Genomic DNA, 18,330 nt, shown 5'->3' with positions numbered 1-18,330 from the left:
TTGTTGCATCTGTGTGTGCATCTATGAGCCATTGTTAGCGGTCGGTGGCAGTCTCTTCCTCCTCCCTCTCCAGTGGGCCGAAGAGATTTCTCACTTCCACAGTGCACTGGGCTTGAAGAATAGGCTGTGAGGAGAATGCCTTCCAGCCTATCTTCTCCTTGGGACCTGTGGCTTTGGGTTGCCGCAGGCTCAGTCTCACTTGCATTGACACTACTCTGTGGTCAGAACTGACCGAGCTGAAGGTGCTGTAGGCTTCTGTGTTGATCACACAATTACACCATTTTGTTCTTACAAGGATGTAGTCGAGATGCTTCCTGTTGAGGGAGGCTCTGTTTTCATATGTCCACAGTTCATCAGCTCGCTTCTTGAGTTGTGAGTTGGCAGTAATGAGACTGTGTTCCTGGATGAAATCAACTAGGTATTGTCCATTTCAGCTCTACATCAAGCTACCAAAGATCATGACAAGCTTGGTTTTACCATAAAACCAGGATGAACCAAAAGGGTCAGACCAGTTACGCTCACAGATCTCCATTTTGCAGATGACACAGTCCTGCTCTCTGACCAGGATATCAGGATATTCCTCTGATATTAGGAGGAAGCACAGCAGCTACTGACAAAAGTGGAAATTGAGTGCAATAAATTTGGACTTCACCTAAATGCTAAAAAGACAGAATACATGGCGTTCAACTGCGATGAAGGTACTCTTAAGACCGTAAAGAATGATACAATTAAGGAAGTCTTATACTTCAAGTACCTCGGGTCAAGAATGATGAGTTTGGAGAAGGACATAAAGATATGGAAGGCGCTGGCGTGGAGGGCTATGAACGATATGAAGGAAATCTGGAGGTCGAACCTGACCAGAGGGCTCAAAAAGAGGATCTTCATAGCAGTCATAGAGTCCATTCTCACGTACGGATGTGAGATGTGGACACTCACCAAGTCCATGCGAAAGTCACTAGATGGTTGCTATACACGAAAGCTCCGGATGGCTCTTGACGTGAGTTGGCAACAGCACATGACGAACGTCGAGCTCTATGACGACCTACCGATGCTCACTACTAAAATCGAGGTGAGAAGACTGCAACTAGCAGAGCATTGTCTACGCCACCCTGAGCTACCTGCCAGCCTAGTCATCACATGGGAGCCCAAGCATGGGAGGATGAACCCTGGGCGCCCTCCCAAGACTATGGTCAACACGCTCCTAGAAGATAGCAGCATGGCTAATGTAGATGAACTGAACACACTGATGAGGGAGAGGGAGGAATGGAGAGTCCGTCTTTATGCCCGACGCCGACCCCCTAGGCCTGAGTCGATGTAGTAGTAGTCATTAATTATGAATGTGTTGCTCATGGGTCAGCATCACCAGCAGTCTTAGATAAAGTTCAAGCTCAAGCGTTGAGATTATGTTGTGTTGCTATTAAATCATCCTCAATTTTTGCATTACTGATAGAAATGGGTGAAGCACCTTTATATCTACGCAGGATATAGATAGCCATGGTTTATTGGATTATTGTAGGAGGACCTAAAGTTGGTCATCCAATATTGTTAACATTGGTAGAGTGTTGGGAGCACTTCATTTGTCAGATCTTCAGATTTGGGTGGATGGGTACCAAACCTTGGGTTGTTTAATCTGGATTATCCTAGTGAACCCATTTCTGCCACTCCTCCATGACTTTTCCCTTTGCCTGCGGTTAATTTAAGCCGTCAAGAAAAGATCAAGATGAAGATTGATTACATATCAGTGGTACAGGGAGTTCAGCAATGTCTGCAAGGCAGATATTAGGTTTCTTGCATATCTATACAGATGGCTCAAAAGATCCAGTGACAGGTCATTCAGTTATTTCTGTTTATGTTCCAAAGTTTTAGGTGACTATTAAGAAAAGGTTATCAGACAAAGTATTAGTACTTGCATCTGAGATGGTTGCTATCATTTTAGTCTTGGAACGGGTTGGAGAAGTATTTCTGTGCTCTGATTCTTTCTCAGTTTTGACATCTATTAAAACTGTAGGCCACGCCTTCTTCTTGAGATTGGACAACATCTGTTAAGGCTGCAGGATCTAGTCTTATGGCTCCCTGCCCATGTTGGGATTGAAGGAAGCAAGGCGGCAGACCTCCTAACCAAGCAATCACTAAAAATTAAGGATGTAAATGTACTGGTGCTTTTGCATAAAAGGAAGGGGAGAACCATAACTAAAAAGTCTATTTGATCACTGTGGCAACAAAATTGAGATAAGGAAAAGAAAGGATGGCATTTATATGAAATTCAGAGGATAGTGGGAACTCAATTGAGAAATGGGTATAAAAAGGAGGGAAGAAGTTGTATTTACACATTTATGTATTGAACATACTAGGTTGAATAATTTCTTGTTCAGAACTATTATGCAAGATTAGGGAGTGCACTTGTCAAGAAACAGTGCAGCATATATTCTTTGAATGCAGATCCTATGAGGTACAAAGGAAACATCTAATTACTAAATTGAGATCTTTGGGACAGACGAAGTGTAACATACGTTAGGACATCACTGGCATTGTAACATATTTAAGTGCATATTTGACTTCCTCAAGTATTAGACTTCTTGATGTTAGCTGAGTTTTTTTTTGAGGGGAGGGGAAATTATATGCGGTGTACCTCCTGTCACTTTGCTCCACAATCTAGCTCAGCTGCAGTGGTAATGCACCTTACGTAGATCTACAAACCACCATTTAACTTTACTGGAAGAAGAATTATTACACTCTCCCTAACTCAACCCTCCAGGTCCATATTTGTCAACCCATTCCTTTTTCCACAACTCATCTACAAACCTCTCTTCCCTGTGATCATGACCTAACTTGTGTGAAGAAAACTCTGCTGGAATTAAGTGCAAGTTCCAGGTGCACCAGGCCATGTTCCCAATCATTAATGGAACGTTATCTGGGCTATTTCTGGATTAAGAACTTTCATCTACCTCTAATATTCATCCATACGTGACTTCTTGCACTGCAAGACTATTGGAACTGAAAAGCAGAAAAAGTGGCTGCACCACAACCGCAAAGTAAATAACAGTGAATCATGACTGATTTCTGCAGTTTAATTAATGGAAGAATCATGGAATCCACAACACTGTTGGAGAGGTGCACAATGAATTGAGGAAATTCAGAAGGTGCTGTCGGTGATACACGACTTCTCCACAACTTGCAGCCATCTCCTACGTAATCAAGGAAAACCAATGATCTGATTAGAATTTAAAACTATTTAGGAGCCATTTAAGATAAATTACCTTGAAAATGTTAATGTTTTGTTGCATGATTTCAAGATGAGATTTTAATGGGATGCAAAATCATAATTACTGTTTGGCAAACTCTATAGTTTAAAAATGTAATTTTATATCTGTGGACTGCAATTCCCTGAGATAAGTATTGCAAAATATTTTAGATTTTAGGAATAATGAACATCAGGTTTTCAACAGTTATTATGATATTAAGCTTTTGCTTTGACTTGCATGTATGTTTTTTTTTGTATCTTTCTTCCAAGCATTATTCTATCCGATATACATGTTAACATATTAGATAAAATTATGCCTTTTATTTCCTGGTCTGTTGTCTCTGAGAATTCGAAGTTATGAGTTGCATCTCAGCATCCTTTTTCTTGGACACCAGGAATTCCCTTGATTACCTGACACCAGCCAAGATCATAAAATGAGAAATCCCTATACCTGGATGACTTGAGCTTTGTAGATAGCTTTTTTTTAGGGAAGGAACTGTCACTTTGCCACTTACCATAAAAACCAGGCCTTTAGGGCAAAAACAATGCAAATGAAGCAAACACTTGCTGGAAAGTTTTGCCTGATAGATCATCTTGGCTTGCTGAAGTCATTATCCTCATGCATATGTTGGTTTGGCTCCTGTATCAGGCAGTAAGTAATAGGCAGAGAACAGTGTACATTTATTTTGATTTCTTTGATTTGTATCTGTCCACACACTGGGATGGTGCTTCCTAGAGCCATTATAATTACAATAGAAACCTTGCCTAAGGGTTAGAAATGTCATTATACCCACACACATACTAATGATAGCACACTTTATCTCAAGACCTCTCACAGCTGCCAACTAAACTGCTGTTTAACAAGCATATCTTGAGCATAATAAGCAATATTAGTAAAAAAAAGGGGTAAACAAGGATTAGCAGTTGAAACTATGCTAGCTTTGAACAGTGATACAATTTGTATTTATTAGACAAGTGACCTATCAGTCTGTTTACAAAATTCCAATTCAACTGCCTGAAATGTTACTACCAAGACCTGTTGGGTATTTTCAATATTTTATATACTTTTATTTCATAGTTACAAATATCTACATAAGTTTGCATGTTAAGCGATATATAGTAAGAATTATTTATTAGCCTGCAGATCCATTTATTAATTTCCTGAGACGGACTTGAATCTTCATAATATTTAATAAAACATTCTTGCTGGCAATTATTAACTATAATTAAGAACTAACACAAAAATACAGATTAGAAACCTACAATTGTTCCTCAGACTGCTTACATTTCCAGTATTGACTCCAAGGAAATCAGTGCAAACCTTGGCCACTGAAGCCAGGATTTAAACATTTTTCATTTATCAGTATTTAAAGAAGTCTGATATAGTTTGGAAGCACAGCAAAAGCAATCCTGTAACCTACAATGCAACTGTAAGAACTTGGTAGGTTCGCTAATTATGTCATAAATTCACTTTACAAAACAGGTGATAACACAAAGAAATTCCTTTAAATATATCACTGAAGATGCAGAAATATATTTTGTACTTTACATGAATAAACTTGCAGAACAGGGTGCATTCATTTCAAATTCTAACTGATCCCTTGTTAAAATCTAATGCTTAAAGTGCTAAGCTAGTTTTATTACCAAGTCTAAATCAATTATTGTTATAATAAAATTCATAAATAAGTGTTCTATATATATTCTCAACCTTCTGTATTATATTCAGAACTATTAATGGAGCAATTAACTTTCAAAGTTATGCAAGTTGCTGTTTAGATCTGGGATATTAAATTAACTGTGCTTTAAATATTTAATAGGATTTCTTGAAGAAAAGGATTGTTTGATGTGACTGAGAAAGATCATACCTTTGGCATCCACTTTGAAGTCATCTGGCAGTAAACCATCTTGCCTGTTGCCGAGGACAAATGCCAGAAATGAAAGGATGAGAGCATCTAGGATTCCAATAATTGCCAGAATGTAGGCCCAGCGGACAGAGCAGGCACCAAGTGTATACTTGTCTGTTTTCTCCCCACACATCCGCTTTACTTCATCTGAATCCCAGCCATCTGGGAAGATCATGCAGCCCAAGATTAAACAGCCGGCTGAAAGAGAAAATCAGGATGCAATGAATGAAAACATGCCACATCTTTGGACGAGAATGACCTCATAGATACAGCCTAACCCATTGAATATTCGTAGAATTTTCTCTTTTGTTTTGGATTTCCAGCATCCACAGATTTTTGCTCCAATTTTCAATTTTGTACTTGAGATAATAACCACCTGGAATTTTCCCTTCAAGCCACATACTGCGCTAACTTGGAAATATATCGCCATTGCTTCACTGCCACTGGGTCAGAATTGCCAACAACATTGCTCAGGGACTGCAGTGGTTCAGGAAGGCAAGTCGCCATCATGTTATCAAAGGCAATTAGGGATGGATAATTAAATGCTGGTTCAGCTTAAAGGCTAATTTATACATGTGCGTCACATCTACGCTGTAGCTACCGCGTACCCTACACCGTAGGGTGACGTGCACCTCCCCAAAAAAGTAACACGCATTACGGCGACGCAGACCGCATCAACTGTGATTGGTCCGCTTGGTGACATCGCATTTCCTCCTACGAATTTCCGGTTGCTTCTTTTCCACCATGTCTGTACACCGATGTGGAACAGATGAACCAAATTGTCAAATCTACCTGCTGACATGCGAAAATGTTTGAAATGCATTTCCTCATCCATGTCTCTCACGAAGAAACTCAACACAGTGGCATAGAAACCCCACCACCAACTAGCACTTTGGCGCACACCAAACGCGTGCTCACTACGGCGTAGCGCGACGCAGAAGTGAAAATCAGGGCTACGGCATAGGCTGCAGCGTAGCCCATACACACAAATGTAAATCAGTCTTAAGAAGCCCACAACCGTTGAATTAATTTTAAAAAGAGGAATTTGGTTTAGAATCCAAGACTTTTGTTGTTTGTTAGTCTTAACATAGGAATAACATTGAATATTATTGATAATATTGGGTACTAAAGTTAAGAGAAGATCTACTTGTTTATCCAAAACTCGTTAAATAAGATTTCAGGTTGGATGGAAGATTTCAACCCAAAACATTGACTGTCCATTCCCCTCCACAGATTCTGCCTTACCCACTGAGTTCACCACAAGACCCTACGTCACAGGAGCAGAATTAGGCATTCAGCCAGTCAAGACTGCTCCACCATTTGATTCTCAAGCATCCTATTTGTTGAACAAAGTTTCTAAAAATATGTTTAATCAGAGCTTATAAAAAGTAGGATTTCAGCAGCTGCCCAACCTGAATGAAAGATCAGGAGTATCCTGCATCCGACTGGCTCTGAAAGCTCATCGATGTCTCTGGTGATCTCCTATGGCTAATACCCTCTGACCGTTGTTTGAGTGTGTAGGTGCTTAAATACCAGTGCAAAACAGACATAAGTTCAATATCAACTTTCAAAGGCTCAAAGAAACATTACCATTTTATTGAGTTATTGACATTATGAAAATTGATCTGAAGCCATCCAAACAGGCGTCCCCACAAGTTTAAACAAATCCGATGGTGGAAGCTTTTCTATTTTGAATTTATCAAGATCAAATGTTGATTAGCACATGGGACCACTGAGACAGGTTTACAATCCCTGACACATGGTTGAAAGGGCAGGGCCGGCAACTCGACATTCCAGGGCACAGGAATTTCAGACATGATGGGGGAAGATGCAAAAGAAAGGGGCATTGCATTGTTGATCAAGGAGACCACTGCTCTTCAAATAAGGCACTATAAACAGAGTTTAGAAATAAAGAAAAGGCAATCACTTTGCTGCAATTATACTACATACCTCCCAACAGTCAGCAGGATATAGAAAATTTGTGATGTAACATGAGGTAGGTAGTCTTGATCAGCTGATTAGATGGGTAAGGTGATAGCAGATGGGTGTAAGTGAAGCATTTTGCAGTGGACCTATATCATGAATGGTAGGGACCTTGATGTATGTTCAAAGATTGTTTAAATGCAACACAGTTAGATAAAACAGTGAAGAAGACATACAGGATACTTGTTTTCATTACTTGAGGTGGAATGTAAGGACAGGGAAGCGTTGGTACAATTTTATAAAACATTGTTTAGACCATAGCTGGAATACACTGCGCACATCTGGTTGACACATTACAGAAATTGTATTTTGTGCTAGAAAATGTAAAGAGGAGATTAATCAGGCTATTGCCTGCATTGGGATATTTTAGTAATGACGGAAGATTGGATAGGCTGAGTCTGTTTTCATAGAAGCAGGTGGGGAAGAGGGGAGACCAGATGGAGATGCATAGAATTACGAGCAGCATTGATAAACTAGACAGTATGAAACATTTCCATATGGCTGAAGTACCTAAGACTATAGGCTTAAATTGAGGAGTAGAACATTTCCAGCAGATCAGAGGAAGAATTTTTCCACTCAGAGGACAGTTGGAGTTTGGTTGTAGTGAGTATCCTCAGAAGATTTAAAGAGGTACTTGAATAACTAATGCATTGTCAGGTACAGACCAAGAACCGGTGAATGCGATCAGTATAGACAGGTAGTTGACGGTCAGCACGGACATGATGGGCCGACAGGCCTGTCCTTATGCTGCGTGACTCTGGTGGCTCTTAGAACATTTAAAGATATCAAAGATGCATAAAATGGAGTACAAGTCCCAAAAAGTATCATCAGAAATAAACTTTAGGTGCTTATCCAGTACAGGACAATCTCAGTCACACCAAAATGCTAAAGACCAGTTGAGAAAAGACAAAAATGCAGGAAAACTCATACCTCTTGATCCTGAAGCCCCAAGTACATACATTCAAATATTAATTATCCAGTTCTTGATTGATGTATGGACAACAGAATTCCATGCAATAGCCCAACACCAACCATAGTATAACCACCTATCAATTTAAGTCCCTAGGTCTATAAGACCATAAGATATAGGAGCAGAATCAGGCCATTTGGTCAATTGAATCTGGTCCGCCGTTTCATCATGGCAGATCCAATTTTCCTCTCAGCCCCAATATCCTGTCTTCTCCCCGTATCCTGTCATGCCCTGACCAATCAAAATCTACCAAGCTCTGCCTTAAGTATACATAAAGACTTGGCCTCCACAGCTGTCTACAGCAAAGAATCCCACAGCTGTACTCTGGCTAAATAAATTCTTCCTCATCTCTGTTCTAAAAGGATGCCCCTTTATTCTGAGGCTGTGCCCTCTGGTCTTAGACTCTCCCACCATAGGTAACATCCTCTCCACATCCACTCTATCAAGGCCTTTCACCATGCAATAGGTTTCAATAAGGTCTTATGAACTCCAGTGAATACAAGCCCAGAGCCATCAAACACTCTTCATATGACAAGTCATTCAAACCTGGAATCATTTTCGTGAACCTCCTTTGAATCCTCTCCAGTCTCAGTGCTCCTTTCTAAGAGGCCCAAAATTGCTCACAATACTCCAAGTGCTTTATAAAGTCTCAACTTTACATCCTTGCTTTTATATTCTAGTCCTCTTGAAATGAATGCTAACATTGCATTCCTCACCAAAGACTCAACCTGCAAATTAACATTTAGGGAATCCTGCACTAGGACTCCCAAGTCCCTTTGCTAGTCAGATTTTGTATTTTCTCTCCATTTGGAAAATAGTCTACCCTTTCATTTCTTCCACCAAAGTACATGACCATACACTTCCTGTCACTGTATTCCATCTGCCATTTCTTTTTCCATTCTCCTAATCTGTCTCAGTCTTTCTATAGGCTTTCTACTTCTTCAAAACTACCTGCTCCTCCACCTATCTTCATATCATCTGCAAACTTTGCAACAAAGCCATCAATTCCATCATCTGAATCACTGACATACAATCTAAAAAGAATCTGTCCCAACACAGAGCCCTGTGGAACACCACTAGTCACTGGCAGCCAACCAGAGCAGTCTCCTTTTATTCCCACTCTTTGACTACTGCCAATCAGCCACTGCTTTATCCATGCTATTATTTTTTGTGTAATACCATTGCTTGTAGCTTGTTAAGCAGCCTCATGTATGGCACCTTGTCAAAGGTCTTCTGAAAATCCAACTACACAACATCAACCCATTCTCTTTTGTCTATCTTGCTTGTTATTTTTTCAAAGAACTCCAACAGATTTGCTAGGTAAAATTTTCCCTTGAGGAAACCGAGCTGACTAAAAGTCAAATAGTTATATTATGTGAGGCCCAAACCTAATTCGTCTTGGCATGAAATAGTGTAATTGTTATGGGTCTCTCTATTGATGTATTCATGAGTTGAGCAAAAGGATAACCACATTTTTATGATTTCTGAATTTCTCTACACCTCAGTTGGACATAGTGATTTTCCACTTCACTTAACAAATACTGCACTAACAACAACACATTTAGAGATTCGCTTAAATCCCAGTTGCTTTATAAAACAAAACAGTTAGGTTGCATAAATACTTCCTTGAAAACCCAATGAATGAAACTGTAACAGGCTCAAGAAGTTTAATAAAAGTTAAAGACTCGTATTATTCAAAACATTGTTTTGAAATACCTATTTTCTGAACCACAAATTGTCACTTTTATCAACATCAGCTAGCTAACTACACAATATAAAAACAGCAATAATCTAACTGCACTTGGTTCCCAAACTTTTCCCAAGACTGCACTTGCCTTCTTTTAACTCCTCTGTACCATTGAGTTCAATGTTTAGCCACCGTAAAGAGTGATGCAGTTTAAAGCTATGATTAGGCATTTGAGGGTGGATCTGGATCCTGCGATAGCCAGCGTTAGAAGCCAAGATGGCCTTTAAACAGTTTCTATTATCAATATCCTTTCAACTCTTTGTAAACTTCTCCAATAATCAGAGTTATTTAAAAGTATTTCAAATATATTTAACTAATGGAAAAATAAATCGTATTATATATTTTTACTTGAAATAGAAAGTACTGATAATTAAAACAGACAGATAAAAATAATTACTCAACCAGCTCTGTATTTACCAGTTCACAGTAACATTATGCATATAGCTGGAACATGATGTCCCAACTCTCATACTCTTCATCTGATGAAGACAAGCTCTTGATGAAGACGTACGTATGTACGTCCACATACGTACATACGCCTTGGTCTCCCCTAGCATCTATTATTAACATCCTCCTCAATTTTTCTTACAAAACGTATCTCTTGATTTATGTGCAGCCTATATGAGACTTGATGCCAGGAAACTTTCAGCTAAATGCCCACCAGAGACGACATCCGTGGGTGTGAAGTCATTTGCATATTTGGGACTGGTGTATTCTAAGTATTGGGTCATATCAGAGAAGCAACCCCAGTGAAGGCCAAAGTCAAAATTGAAGTCGAGTATATTGTCATACATGTATATACAAATACATGTTGAATAGGTTTCATGAGCCTGTGTGGTGAGCTGTACACCGTTGGGCTCTGAGGTTTCTAGAGCACCTGTATTCGTTCATTGTTGTTTTAATTAGAGTCATTAAGCCCTTGTGCTCTCTGTTTAATTCTGTTACGTTTATTTTGACTGACACAAGTTTTTTTTGTGTTCTGTGATTATTTCAAGCAGACTCCTGATTAGCACTTATCGCAGGGTCCTTGTTTTAAGAATGACTCGTCTCGTAGTGTCACCCCGTTTAGCCACCGATGTTTTGTTGGAATTCCCATGTTTAAAATCTTCTTTCCGTCTCTGCATGGGAGTCTGTTTCTCTCTGCACCTGGATTCAGGTATTGCCAGTGCACACCGCGACAACAGGTCCCTTGAAAAACTTAATTGCAACAGCATCACAGAAGCAGCATTCACAAGAAAAACATAAATTAACCATAAATTATACACAATTTTTATGAGAAAATACAATTACAACAAAAACATTAATTTTACTGCAAAGTATTGCTAAACTATAATGATTAGGGGTTTTTTTTTTGGTTGATTCAAGAACCAGAGAGTTGAAGGGAAGTAGCTGTTCTTGAACCTGCTGGTGTGCGATGCCATGCTTCAGTATTCCCTGGCTGATGGTAGCTGTGGGAAGATGGCATAGCTTGTATTGTGGGAATCTTAGATGATGGCAGAACCTCCTGTAGATGCTAACAGTTCCAGACAAGGAAGTGCCTGCGATATACTGGGCAGAGAGCATTATTTTCTACAGCTTTTTATGTTTCTGTGCATTCAAATTGCCATCCGAAAACATGATGCAACCAGTCAGAATACTTCCAACACTACATCTGTAGATGTTTGTAAGTGTGTTCAGTGACATGTGTAAACGCTTTATATGCTAACAAAGTAAAGACGCTGGCATGCTCTCCTTATGATTGCATCTATGTGCTGGGCGCAGGAGAGGTCATCTGATATGCTAGCACCCAAGAATTTGAAGCTGCTGACTCTCTCCATTACCATCCCCCATGTAGACTTGCACATGGTCACCCTCCTTCCCCTTCCTGAAGTCAACCATCAGCTCTTTAACTTTGTTGATATTTAGCGAGTGTCACTGTTACATTGAACATCTCCTCACTGATTACCAACGCAGGTGCACCTCAGTGCTGTGTGCTTTGTTCTCTGCTCTACTCTTTATAGGCACATGCACAGCTCCAATGCCACCTCCACTCTTGCTGACAACACTGTTGTGGTTGGACAAATCAGAGGTGGCGATGAGGCAGCTTACTGGAGAGAGATTGGAAAGTTCAAACATACAGTACCAAGGGTGAAATAATGTTGAATGAAAATGCCATACCATCTGGTTCCTCATACCATCTGTGACAAAGTAGCCTGTGAGCTAGATAGCACAGAGGCTGAAGAAGTTCTTTCAAGTTGAGTGGCACCCATGGATAACGTCAGTAGTCCCAACAGCCAAAAAGAATCGGCCTGTCAGGATCTGTGGTGACTTTAAGGTCACCATTAATCCAGTATTGAAAGTAGATCAATATCCTCTGCCCAGGATAGATAGTGTGCAACAGAGATTATAGAAAGAACAGACAGGAGATGAGGCTGAATCAAAGCCAGTGGCATGAGTTACAGGGCAATAGAGACATGGTGCAGTTAAAACAGAAAGCAACAAATACTAGACTGAGAGTGTTGTATTTGAATACACATAGCATAAGAAATAAAAAGGACAATCTTGAAATTCAGCTACAGATTGGCAAATATGACATTGTGGCCATCTCTGAAACTTGGCTAAAGGATGGCTGCCATTGGGAGCTGAACATCCAAGGATATACGGTGTATCAGACGGATAGGTTAGTAGGCAGAGGGGGTGGTGTGGCCCTGTGTATAAGAAATAATATTAAATCATTAGAAAGGGATGACATAGGATTGGAAGGTGTAGGGTCTATGGGTTGAGTTAAGAAATGGCAAGGGAAAAAGGACCCTAATGGCAGTTGTAAACAGGCCTCCAAGCATCAACTGGGATGTGGATTACAAATTACAGCAGGAGATAGAAAAGGAGTGTCAGAAAGGCAATGTCATGATAATCATTAGGAATTTTAACATGAAAGTGGACTGGGAAAACCAAGCCAGTACTGGACCTCAAGAGAGAGAATTTGTAGAATGTCTAAGGGATGGCTTTTTAGAACAGCTTGTTGTTGAGCCCACTAGGGGATCGGCTGTGCTGGACTGCGTGTTGTGCAATGATCCGGAAGTGATAAGAGAGCTTAAGGTTAAGGAATCATTAGTGAACAGTGATCATCATATGATCGAGTTCACACTGAAATTTGAGAGGGAAAAACTAAAATCCAATGTGTCAGTATTTCAGTGGCATGAGAGGGGAACTGGCTGAAGTTGACTGGAAAGGGACATTTGCAGGAAGGACAGCAGAGCAGCAATGGCTGGAATTTCTGCAAAAAATGAGGGAAGTGCAAGACAGATATATTCCAAATAAGAAGAAATTTTCAAAGGGAAGAAGGACACGTGGCTGACAAGTGAAGTCAGAGCCAAAGTAAAAGCAAAAGAGAGGGCATACAAGGAGGCCAGAGCTAGTGGGAAGATAGAGGATTGGGAAGCTTTTAAAAACTTGCAGAAGAAAACTAAGAAGGTCCTTCAGAAGGAAAAGATGAATTATGAGAGGAAGCTGTCAACTAATGTCAAAGAAGATACTAAAAGTTTTTTTAAAAGAGAATTGAGGGTAGATATAGGACCAATACAAAATGGTGCTGGAGATATTGTAATGAGAGATGCAGAGATGGCAGAGGAACTTAATGCATATTTTGCATCAGTCTTCACAGTGGAAGACATCTGTAGTATACTGGACATTCAAGAGTGTCAGGGAAGTGTGGTTTGTGCAGTGAAAATTACGACTAAATTGCTCAGGAAGCTTAATGGTCTGAGGGTGAATAAATCTCCTGGGCCTGATGGAATGCACCCTCAGGTTCTGAAGCAAGTAGCTGGAGAGATTGCAGAGGCACTGACAATGATCTTTCAAGAATTGATAAATTCTGGCATTGTACCGGATGACTGGAAAATTGCAATATTACTCTGCTATTTGAGAATGGTGGGAGGCAGCAGAAAGGAAACTATAGACCTGATAGCCTGACATCAGTGGTTGGGAAATTGTTGAAATTGATTGTTAGGGATAAGATTATGGTGTACCTGGAGGCACATGACAAGATAGGCCAAAGCCAGCATGATTTCCTGAAAGGAAAATCTTGTCTGACAAATCTATTGCAATTCTTTGAGGAAATTACAAGCAGGGTAGACAAAGGAGATGCAGTAGACGTGGTGTACTTGGATTTTCAGAAGGACTTTGACAAGGTGCCACATGAGACTGCTTAGCAAGATAAGAGCCCACGGAATTACAGGGAAGTTACTAGTGTGGGTGGAGCATTGGCTGGTCGGCAGTAAACAGAGAGTGGGAATAAAGGGATCCTATTCTGGCTGACTGCTGTTTACCAGTGGAGTTCCACAGGGGTTGGTGTTGGGAATGCTGCTTTTTAAAATGTACGTCAATGATTTGGACTATGGTATTAATGGATTTGTGGCTAAATTTGCTGATGATACAAAGATAGGTGGAGGAGCCGGTAGTGTTGAGGAACAGAGAGCCTGCAGAGAGACTCAGATAGTTTAGGGGAATGGGCAAAGAAGTGGCAAATGAAATACAATGTTGGAAAGTGTATGGTTATGCACTTTGGTGGCAGAAATAAATGGGCAGACTATTACTTAGATGGGGAGAGAATTCAAAATGCAGAGATGCAAAGGGACTTGGGAGTTCTTGTGCTAGATACCCTAAAGGTTAACCTCCAGGTTGAATCAGTTGTGCAGAAGGCAAATGCAATGTTGGCATTCATTTCTAGAGGTATAGAATATAACAGCAGGGATATAATATTGAGGCTCTATAAGGCACTCGTGAGACCACACTTGGAATATTGTGTGCAGTTTTGGGCTCCTTATTTTAGAAAGGATATACTGACATTGGAGAGGGTTCAGAGAAGATTCACGAGAATGATTTCAGGAATGCAAGAGTTACCGTATGAGGAACGTCTGGCAGCCTTTGGGCTGTATTCCCTCGAGTTCAGGAGAATGAGGGAGGGATCTCTTAGAAATATTCCAAATGTTAAAAGGCCTGAACAGATTAGATATGGTAAAGTTATTTCCCATGATAGGGGATTCTAGGACAAGAGGGCACAACTTCAGAATTGAAGGACATCCTTTTAGAACTGAGATGCGGAAAAATTACTTTAGTCAGAGGATGGTAAATCTGTGGAATTTGTTGCCACAACCAGCTGTGGAGGCCAAGTCATTGGGTGTATTTAAGGCAGAGATAGATAGGTTCTTGATTAGCCAGGGCATCAAAGGATATGGGGAGAAGGCAGGGTAGTGGGGATGACTGGAAGAATTGGATCAGCCCATGATTGGATGGTGGAGCAGACATGATGTGCTGAATGGCCTACTTCTGCTCCTATATCTTACGGTCTCATATTTTTGCAAACCTTTCTGGAGGAAGGCACCTCAGCAAAGTAGACTTAGGAACATCTCCAAAATCTCAAGCCAGTTGTTGGATGATTATGGACTCAGAGCATGATGCATCAAGTGTGAATTCTTTATACCAAGCATCTCTTACTTTGGTCACACCATTGATGCACAAGGATTGCACAAGTGTACTGAGACAATTCAAGCAGTGGTGGATGCCACTGGACATTTCATAGTTGCGGTCCTTTATAGAATTTGTCAATTACTATAACAGGTTCCTGCCAAACCTGGTTACTGTGCTCCACCCACCTCCACTCATTACTACAGATTGGGAAGAAATGGCAATGGACAAAGCAGTGTGATGCATAGATGCAGAGAATGAAGGTGATGTATTAGCATAGATAGAGGATTGGTTAACTAATAGAAAGCAGAGAGTTGGGATACATGGGTGTTCCTCTTGTTGGCAATCAGTGGTGAGTGGTGTGCCGCAGGGGTCAGTGCAACTGTTCACGATACACGTTAACAATCTGGAAGAGGGGACTGACTGTAGTGTATCTAAGTTTGCTGGTGATACTAAATTGAGTGAAAAAGCAAATTGTGCAGAAGATACGGAGAGTCTGCAGAGAGATATAGATAGGTTAAGTGAGTGGGCAAGGGTCTGGCAGATGGAGAGATGGAGTACATTGGTAAATGTGAGGTCATCCATTTTGGAAGGAAAAATGAAAGCAGATTATTACTTAAATGGTAAAAAAAAAACTGCAGCATGCTGCTGTGCAGAGGGACTAGGGAGTGCTTGTGCATGAATCACACATGGTTGGTTTGCAGGTTCAGCAGGCTATCAAGAAGGCAAATGGAATGTTGGCCTTTGCTTGAGGGATTGAATTTAAGAGTGGGCAGGTTATGCTGCAACTGTGCAGGGTACTGGTGAGGCCGCATCTGGAGTACTGCATGCAGTTCTGGTCTCCTTACTTGAGGAAGGATATACTGGCTTTGGAGATGGTGCAGAGGAGGTTCACCAGATTGATTCCAGAGATGAAGGGGTTAGACAATGAGGAGAGATTGAGTTACCTGGGACTGAACACACTGGAATTCAGAAGAATGAGAGGAGATATTATGGGAACATATAAAATTATGAAAAGGATAGATAAGATGGAGGCAGGAAAGTTATTTCCATTGGTAGGTGAGACTGGAATGACAGGACATAGCCTCAAGATTCAGGGGAGTAGATTTAGGACAGAGATGAAGAGGAACTGCTTTTCCCAGAGGGTGGTGAATCTGTGGAATTCTCTGCCCAATGAAGCAGTGGAGGCTACCTCAATAAATAAATTTAAGACAAGGTTGGATAGAGTTTTGCAGAGTAGGGGAATTAAGGGTTATGGGGTAAAGGCAGGTAGGTGAAGACAAGTCCATGGCATGATCAGCCATGATCTTATTGAATGGCGAAGCAGGCTCGATGAGCCAGATGGCCGACTCCTGCTCCTATTTCTTAGGTGAGACGACTTTACAAAAGACAAAGGAAATATTAAACATTGTACTCACACATCTACATCGTCCAGTGAAGCTTGCCTGTGACACCTCGCCTTATAGTATAGATGGAGTCATGTCACATGCTTTGAGTGGTGTTAGTGAATACCCCATGGCCTTTGCATCATGTTCCTTTATCACTGCAGAGAATAATTATGCACAGATTGACAGAAAGGCCTTGAGTCTGGTCTGAGGTGTAAAATGTTTCAACTAGTATGGGAGAGAGTTTACTATCTTTACTGATTCCACTGTCCTTGCAGTGCATTGTGTACAAAGCAAGGCAGCGAGTTAAACACCTTCTCAGAAATCACCCTAGCCGGAAACTTTCTTCAGGGCTTTAAACAAGAAAACTTTGTGACCTGGCAGAAAGTTAAATAAAACATGTATTAGACTTAATACAGAATTGTCATGCACCTGAATATACTAATATTATCAATAATTCTCATGATCAGCGTTAAACAACATTTTATAGCTATGATGTGGACTAATGTTTCCTGATCTTTTTTTGCCCAAAGCCCCCCTAAAGCACTTTCATACTTGTCAAAGTGCCCCCCCCCCCCCGAAGCATCATCATACTTACGAATGCTCCTCTTAGGCACAATATACTTTTTGGCACCCCCATAATGTAAAAACATGCCTACTATATGTTAACATGAGAAAAATGATTCTGCTTTAAATTTTTTATTTGTCTTTAAACCTAGCTTACACAGTATCTGTGCACTGTACAGCAGTTTCAATATCAACGTGATCCTTGAGCTTGATGGGTTTTAGCAAGAGTTGAAATATTTGGTTCAAGTTGTGACAGCAAAAGCCTTAAGTCCTCATGAAATAACAATGTCTAAGCAGTTTCTGTTTTTGTGAGTATGTGGTTCACTGCACTGAAGCCTCTTTCAACATGGTAGGAGGATGGAAATGCAATGAAGAGCAATTTGGCTCTTCTCCAAAGACCAGGAAACTTCATATGATGGTGTAACCACATACCATAAGAGTGAACATTTTTCAAAAGCATTTTTGCTTCTTCATCATTCTAAATTTTGATCATTTTTTCTTACAATTCTCTTCCTACTTTTCCACTTTGAATAGAAATGGGTCAGTTATCCAATAATCATTGAATTGATTCTGAAAATCCTTCTTCAGTGACTGCAGGTATAAACAGTACGCTTGTAAATCACCGTCTGTGAAAGAGAGCACCATACTACCCATACAGGGAAACTGTGAGAGCATTCTTCTCCCAAAGTTTTACTTATTTATTTCCAATTTTCTGATACAAGTGGAGACTGCACTTCCTGTGTGGATTAAAGTAAATTCTCACCCTGCAGCTTCATATTTAGAATGATCATTTTGTCATACCGAACGGCTAGGTATGTCACATCTCCATGCAGAAGTTCAATCTTGTTTCCCAAGCTCTTGACTTTGTGCAAAAATTCAACCACAGTGTCAAAAAGATCAAAGAAATGTTTAAACAGCAGCCTCTTGACAACCAACGCACTTCAGCATGAAGAAGCAAGCGTTCAAACTCCATCGTTATCTTGGCATAACCGACAAAATATTCTGCTCTTTAATGGATGAGCTTTAATTCTGTTGATAGCGGATATTACAAGAGTCATGCTTGAAAAAAGTCCCTGGCTGAGGTTTTT

The 18,330-nt window shown here is 40.4% G+C and overlaps 1 protein-coding gene across 1 annotated transcript in view; it reads right to left on the bottom strand.

The window, feature by feature from the left end:
• Positions 1-18,330, bottom strand: part of lhfpl3 (LHFPL tetraspan subfamily member 3) — a 214,834-nt gene that overhangs the window by 51,892 nt on the left and 144,612 nt on the right. The window contains exon 2 of the mRNA XM_073066650.1: positions 5,107-5,343. Coding sequence (XP_072922751.1) covers positions 5,107-5,343 — 237 coding nt within the window. The remainder of the gene's footprint in view (positions 1-5,106; positions 5,344-18,330) is intronic.

Source organism: Hemitrygon akajei, chromosome 14, assembly GCF_048418815.1.
Source record: "Hemitrygon akajei chromosome 14, sHemAka1.3, whole genome shotgun sequence".
Classification (NCBI taxonomy): Eukaryota; Metazoa; Chordata; class Chondrichthyes; order Myliobatiformes; family Dasyatidae; genus Hemitrygon; species Hemitrygon akajei.
The sequence above is the reverse complement of the archived record's forward strand: the minus strand, read 5'-3'. Positions and strand labels throughout refer to the sequence as shown.